This window comes from Syngnathus typhle, linkage group LG15 (genome assembly GCF_033458585.1).
Source record: "Syngnathus typhle isolate RoL2023-S1 ecotype Sweden linkage group LG15, RoL_Styp_1.0, whole genome shotgun sequence".
In the NCBI taxonomy this organism is placed as follows: Eukaryota; Metazoa; Chordata; class Actinopteri; order Syngnathiformes; family Syngnathidae; genus Syngnathus; species Syngnathus typhle.
In genome coordinates, this window is record NC_083752.1 from 7,916,809 (window position 1) to 7,923,687 (window position 6,879).

The 6,879-nt window shown below is 39.9% G+C and overlaps 1 protein-coding gene across 1 annotated transcript; it reads right to left on the reverse strand.

Moving 5' to 3' along the window:
• Positions 1 to 18: 18 nt before the first annotated feature.
• Positions 19 to 5,898, reverse strand: slc25a35 (solute carrier family 25 member 35). The gene is made up of 5 exons (XM_061299235.1): positions 5,420 to 5,898; positions 4,998 to 5,063; positions 4,633 to 4,785; positions 2,147 to 2,281; positions 19 to 1,696 (listed from the first exon to the last, which is right to left on the reverse strand). The coding sequence occupies exons 1-5, from the start codon at positions 5,789 to 5,791 to the stop codon at positions 1,526 to 1,528; spliced, it is 897 nt and encodes a 298-aa protein (XP_061155219.1). The 5' UTR covers positions 5,792 to 5,898; the 3' UTR covers positions 19 to 1,525.
• Positions 5,899 to 6,879: the final 981 nt, after the last annotated feature.

Genomic DNA, 6,879 nt, shown 5'->3' on the forward strand with positions numbered 1-6,879 from the left:
GAAAATAAATGTGTATAATATAGTCCAAAGATGATTTATTGGCATTTCTTTTTCGTCCTGCACAAACAGTAGTTGCCCAAATCAAGGCAGAATAGTTTAAATCATTCAGTGAATATGTTACCACATGTAACAGGGTATGAATACAGTTAGACTGAAGAATACACATGTAAAAGCACCACACTGGTCATATGGAACACGCCATTTAGAGAACATTATCGCCAGTGTTTGACACAGTATTCAAATATTTGAAAAATATATTTTCATCAAATAAACCAGTATACCGAATAATTAATTGTATAAATTATTATTAAAAGTAACAAGCTTTTTTTTTTAATGTAACGTTACCAAAGTTGAAGCAAGGTTGGTTTAATGTCTTTTTGTGATATGTGTAACCTACTTCGCCTGATCCAAATTTGTGGTCAGACTATGCTAACATTACAATTATTGGAGTAAGCAATGGCACAAGTTTAGCTTCTGAGGAATTTCCTGAACGTTTCGTTACTCAGTAATGTCTGTCTTTCATCTATCTACGTGAACACTAATCACTCAGGCAGACTGTACTGAGTTCATTAGTCACCAAACAAAAATGTTCCAGAACACACAAAAGAAATGTACAAGTGCAACTGACATATAAATACTGATCAGCACCAGATATTAAAGCTCTAAAATCCAAACAGGCCAAGCCTTTTTTTATGATTACATTTGACACTTGGATAATGATGAAGCAGTTTGATAGCACTTTAAGGGGTATTTTCATAAATATGAAAACTGATACAAAATATATATTTGTCTTAATTTTTATGCATTTCATAAATAGGCATTTCTTTAAAATTAGGGTTGTTTTTTTTTCTTTTAGCAGCAAATACTATTGTAACCAACTTGATAAAATTGCACATTGTACCATAGGCAACCATCATCTTATAATGAGACACAATATTCACCAATCCAGTAAATTAAAAGCAATTTTAGTTCATGATCGAGGATGAAGTAATCAATGCTTATATGAAGAAAAAAAATGGAGTGTTTTCTTTTTTATGGAAATGTGAGCCACTAAACCGTAAAAAAAAAATATGCCAGCTTGTTTGTTAGGGTTCATCAACACTGTGCTAAAATTAATGATGACGCTACAAGAAGATCAGAAGAGATCATTGATTAGCTTCAGCACTGGATCATGGCTGGATACAGCGGGATCCTCTCGATAGGTTGGCACGGAATGATACATTATTGGAGGTAGCAGGCCAATTGTATTGCAATCCATTAAATTTGAAAAGTCATCAACCACATTTGATGCGGTGAGGTGCTGAGCGTTGTACATACTACCATTTTTAATTTTCTTTTTTTATTTCCCTTTCCTCGTTCATGCTACTGTGTTCTTTCTTAAATATTACCCTGGCTCCTTATGAGAAAAGAAAACCAATTCCTGTTTTTTCTTTAACCTCATAATAAAAAAATTCATTGAGAATTCCTTGGAACCTGTGACTCGTAGCCTAACGACTCACCATTTTCAACTTCCTGCTTCAAAGTGTTATCTGCGCAGTTGGTAGAATTTGCGCAATTCTTCCCAAAAGAACAAAGAAAGGATGGTGTGAGGACCAATTCGGAAATAGGAGGCTCCCAAACCTTTGTAGAGTCCCATTAGCCCCTCCTTTTTTAGTGTCTTTGAAAAGCAGTCAGTAAACCCTTTATAGAGCAGCCCCTAAAAGGATGAAAAAATGAATATTTAATTTTGATTCAATGTGATCAATTGTACCCATTTTCCTGTTACTAATTTCAATTTTGTAAGTGTCAGATAAATACGACAACAAGAATTTCTAAACGCTGATGTCGGGTTGTGGGGAAATGTTGTTTTGTGTCGGATGGAGGATTTTAGAGGCGCTTGGAGAGCTCACTGCATGTTTTTTTATTTTTTAATTCTCCAAAATGGCGCCCTAGCCACTTGAATAAATAAATAAATAGCCGAAGGAACATGGCTCCAGCTCAGCAGCAATTTAGAATCCCCCCTTTGAACTCCTACTCTCTGCCACTTTTTCTGTTTACATTATGAAGCTTCGGCAGCCAACGCACAAACACAAGCTCCTCTTCTTTCACGAACGCACTAATTTTGCCCTGAGCGTTTTCACAATTCACACACGGCCAACAACCTCACCTTGCCCTGCGGATCCACAGGCTGGTTGTAAAGCCTCGTGCTCACCACATCAAAAGGAGTCATGGCGAGCACCACCACCACGCTGCTGATCATGCCGGCACTCAGGGCCACCAACCAGCTGTTCTTTGGAAACACCTTAGTGGAAGAAGAAACAAAGTTCTGAACTATCACGAGACTAAGGGTGTTAGATAAGGACAGATCATAACAACGAAACCACATAAGAGTAGAGTAGGAGTGTAACAGGACATAAAAAACACATTTTAGTGTACTAGTGGTTCTAAATACAAGTCAAGGAAAAAACATGTAGCAAGCTTCCCTAAAAGAACTTGGAGGGCCGGATCTAGGCCGCAGGCCTCAAGTTCAACACCTGTGATGGAGACACTTATTAATATCTACAGGACTGTCTCAGAAAATTAGAATATTGTGATAAAGTTCTTTATTTTCTGTAATGCAATTAGAAAAACAAAAATGTCATACATTCTGGATTCATTACGAATCAACTGAAATATTGCAAATCTTTTATTATTTTAATATTGTTGATTATGGCATACAGCTTAAGAAAACTCAAATATCCTATCTCAAAGTATTGGAATATCATGAAAAAGTATACTCGTAGGGTATTCAACTAATCACTTGAATGGTCTAATTAACTCGAAACACCTGCAAGGGTTTCCTGAGCCTTTAAAAACTCTCAGGTTGGTTCAGTAAACTAAACGGGAGGGTAAGACACAAAAATAAATTTCTCAAAGATCAAGCTGTTCATAGAGTGCAGTTTCAAAGCACATCCACAAAAAGTCTGTTGGAAGGGGGAAATGTGGCAGGAAACGTTGCACAACCAAGAGAGATGACCGCACCCTTAACAGCATTGTGAAGAAGAGTCGCTTCCAGAATTTGGGGGAGCTTCAAAGACAGTGGACTGAAGCTGGAGTCCAGGTATCAAAAGCCACTGTTCACAGACGTGTCCGGGTAATGGGCTACAATAGCCGTATTCCCATGGTCAAGCCACTTCTGAACTCAAGACAACGGAAGAAGCGTCTGACTTGGACTATGGAAAAGAAACACTGGACAGTTGCAGAGTGGTCCAAAGTCCTCTTTTCAGACGAAAGCAAGTTTTGTATTTCATTTGGAAGTCAAGGCGCCAGAGTCTGGAGAGAGGCTGGAGAGGAGCAAAATCCAAGTTGCTTGAAATCCAGTGTGAAGTTCCCACAGTCAGCAATGGTTTGGGGAGCCATGTCAGCTGCTGGTGTTGCTCCACTGTGTTTCATCAAGTCCAGAGTAAATGCAGATTTTAGAGCACTACATGCTTCCGTCTGCTGAAAAGCTCTATGGAGATGATGATTTCATTTTCCAGCATGACCTGGCACCTGCCCACAGTGCCAAAACCACCAGTAAATGGTTTACTGACCATGTCATTACTGTCCTCGCTTGGCCTGGCAATTCCCCTGACCTGAACCCCATAGGGAATTTGTGGGGTATTGTGAAGAAGAAACTGAAAGACAGCAGACCCAACAATGCAAATGAGCTAAAGGCTGCTATTAAAGCATCCTGGGCATCCATAACACCTCAGCAATGCCACAGGCTGATTGCCTCCATGCCACGCCGCAATGATGCAGTAATCCGTGCAAAAGGATTCCCAACCAAGTATTGAGTGCATTAATGGACATTTTCATTTTGTTTTGCTGTTAAATCTTTTTCTTTTTACTGAGTCTGAGGAAATGTTCTAGTATTTTGAGATAGGATTTTTGAGTTTTCTAAAGCTGTAAGCCATAATCAGCAATATTAAAATAATAAAACGGTTGCAATATTTCAGTTGACTTGTAATGAATCCAGAATGTATGACATTTTAGTTTTTTTAATTGCATTACAGAAAATAAAGAACTTTATCACAATATTCAAAATTTCTGAGACAGTCCTGTATGCTCACTCATCCCCATACACAGACATGTTTTCCTGTCTTCTACTCTTTCTGTTTGGAAAATTGCAGCAGCATTACAACTATTTGACATGTGTGATAGCTCGAAAACAAAACGGTGCTTGTTTGACAGAAACAAAGGGTGTGAGAAGAAAACAGATCTGACTAGTTAAACCAGCTCAGTGAGAGCGGAAAAAGAAACTGTTGTGTTGACACTGGGCACTTATATATTGGGGGTATTTTTTAAAGCAGCGGTTAAATTTACGGCCTGGAAACTCTGGTGTTACTGTTATGTAAGCTCTGTGTTTTGAGCCGAGGGTCCACGGAAAGGTGTCATGTTTCTGTTCCAGAAGGTTGCGCTGCCTGTAGCTTTGTCCGTGTTACAATAACTCACTGAACTCTTCGACGACAGTTAATGATTTTTGTTTGAGCGTACTTCCGCACGCATACCGCAAACTTTGTAATGTTTGTACATTTGAAATGCCAAAACGGTCTAGGATTGCCTTATTATGTATGAACACGTGGACCTGTACAAAGTGTTCACACTTAGCAAAAAGCAGTCACATGTTCAAACCTGAAGATCAACCACCAGCTCTTTAGCAGAGGAGAAGGTGGACAGTTGAGATGCTGACCCCACGCTGACCCTCGGGACGGAAGCGCTTGCACCCCTCCACAGTCCTTGAATGCCGTGTTTCTTATAGATCGTCACCAGGGCATGTGACATTCCCTTTTGGAAGAAGAACAGAAACATCAGGACATCAATATTGTAATTCGTAACCGATTGCAATAATCCAGTGATTCTCGACCTTTATGGAGCCGGGGCACATATTTGGTTTGGTAGTGGGCTATGAGATTTTTGTAATGGGAAGATAGTTATTATTAATGAGGTGCAGCACCCTGGGTGGGAATCGCTGGATTGAGAAACAGTTTACGTGCTACCTGGTGTTTGTACTGGTGTCCCACAGCAATGGAGGCAGTTGACTGACTCTGCAAATGAGTCTTTACCTGTCAGTAAAACCACAGATAAAAAACACAGTAAACCCCCACGACAGCAAAAAACAAACTATTTGATGATAGCATCGTCTTTCAAAAATAATTCCCATTCTGTTTTGACAGAATTAGCCTTAAAAATAAATGCACTTGATTTGGAAGCAATTATGTGCAGATGCATAAGGTGAAGACTCTCCTTAACTGCTAATAACCAAAGTTAAACTTTGCTCTGCCTTACAATTACGTCAGCATAGTACTTCTTAGACACTCATATCAAGTTTGAAATTTCTAACTGAAAATAACAAAAACTTGTTTTGTATTATACATATAAAATTCATAAGTTTGTACGCGCATCAAGACGGGCTACTGACCAAATACACAGGGCTGCCCATCACGGCTCCTGCCACCCCCGCTGTAGCTCCAGCTATGATGGTCTTAGGTGCACTGACTCTTCCATCAGTGTGGATGTGGCCAGAGGTCTCGATGATCGCGTACGAACCGAGGCGGACCCCGTTCATAAAAAACTGATACCATAGTCCGGGCACGAGGCCTTTTTGTAAACCAGCCAGTCCGTCCACTTTTGCTATGGTATAGAAAGCGTGAAAGACATTACGGTAATAAACCTGATAGGTGCCCCGACTTTTGAGCTCCCCTTGCAGCTGCATGCGAGTCTTGACCACTTCTAACGGGTTGGTTATGAGACACGCTCCACACGCCGCCGTTCCACTAAGGAGAAAGTCCATTATATGACACCCGCGTGGGATTCCGACGAAGTTTTTTTCCTCTACTTTACTGAACCCGATTGCCCTTCATCCCGGACAACGGGCTCTCCTCCCCTTCCATAGTGAGGAAGCGTTATTTTCTTATACGCATGCGCGAGACAGACGCACCAATCGCCATCACCGACAGAAAGATTCCTTCATGAACGACTGGTTAAATCGGAATTCTGAGTGACGAAAACGGTACCTTTTTATCAAAACCTGACATTTAAACAGTGGTGTGTAGACTTCTTAAATCCACTGTACCAAAGTGTGACAAGTATAGGTAAAGTAAATGTCTGAGGGTTAATGGTGGTATGACATGGGTTGAGTTTCAGTACACCTTTATATTTAATCTGCTGAAGGTGATTTAAACTCAGACGCTTGTGGAGGCTTGGCAATTTGTCAACTGTGCTTGTGCCAGAGTCACAGGATGTGAAAACACAATTTGTAATTTTACAGATTATTTCATGGGCTACTTCACTTTCAAGGCGCTGCATATTTCCACATGTAATGTCAATATCAATATATTCAACTGTAATGTCAAATTTAGACCACTACAAACCACTTGCAAGAATGTTATCATAGAAAGATGCTTTCTCTGGAAGTGTTTGCTTGGAATGGTTATTAACACCCAGTTAGTTGATAACTTAGAAAAAGAAAACCCATATTCTACTAGTTACTAATAGCTTCTGTAGCCCCACGTGTAATCCTGGCCACCAAAGGAAGCACCAAACTGGATTTCAGGCGCACAGACAAGCTCCACCCAATGAGTCTTTCCTTCACTACACTGTGTGAGGGGGGTGAGGAGACATTCTTCATAGTGGAGATGCTCAAGACCACCTATACTTGTTAATGGAGGACCAAGGAGCAGCAAAAGTAATATTAAATTGGTCATCGGTTGAGACTGCAGCAGAAAGTTAAGGTAGGTGCTATTCAATATTCATCAAAATGGGCGTCAAATATTGAAGGGAATAAATGGACGGTCAGCATTGCTATTAATATGTAATATATGTATATTTAAAAATGTTGTATTACACATAAAACATATTTTGACATTATTATTATTATGA

Excerpts from the sequence above, each read along its gene's own strand:
- slc25a35 (XM_061299235.1), bottom strand. The coding sequence starts at position 5,791 with ATGGACTTTCTCCTTAGTGGAACGGCGGCGTGTGGAGCGTGTCTCATA. Across the intron at positions 5,064-5,419 it reads TGGGCAGCCCTGTGTATTTG|GTAAAGACTCATTTGCAGAG; the intron begins GTCAGTAGCCCG and ends TTTTACTGACAG. Across the intron at positions 4,786-4,997 it reads GACACCAGTACAAACACCAG|GGAATGTCACATGCCCTGGT; the intron begins GTAGCACGTAAA and ends TTCTTCCAAAAG.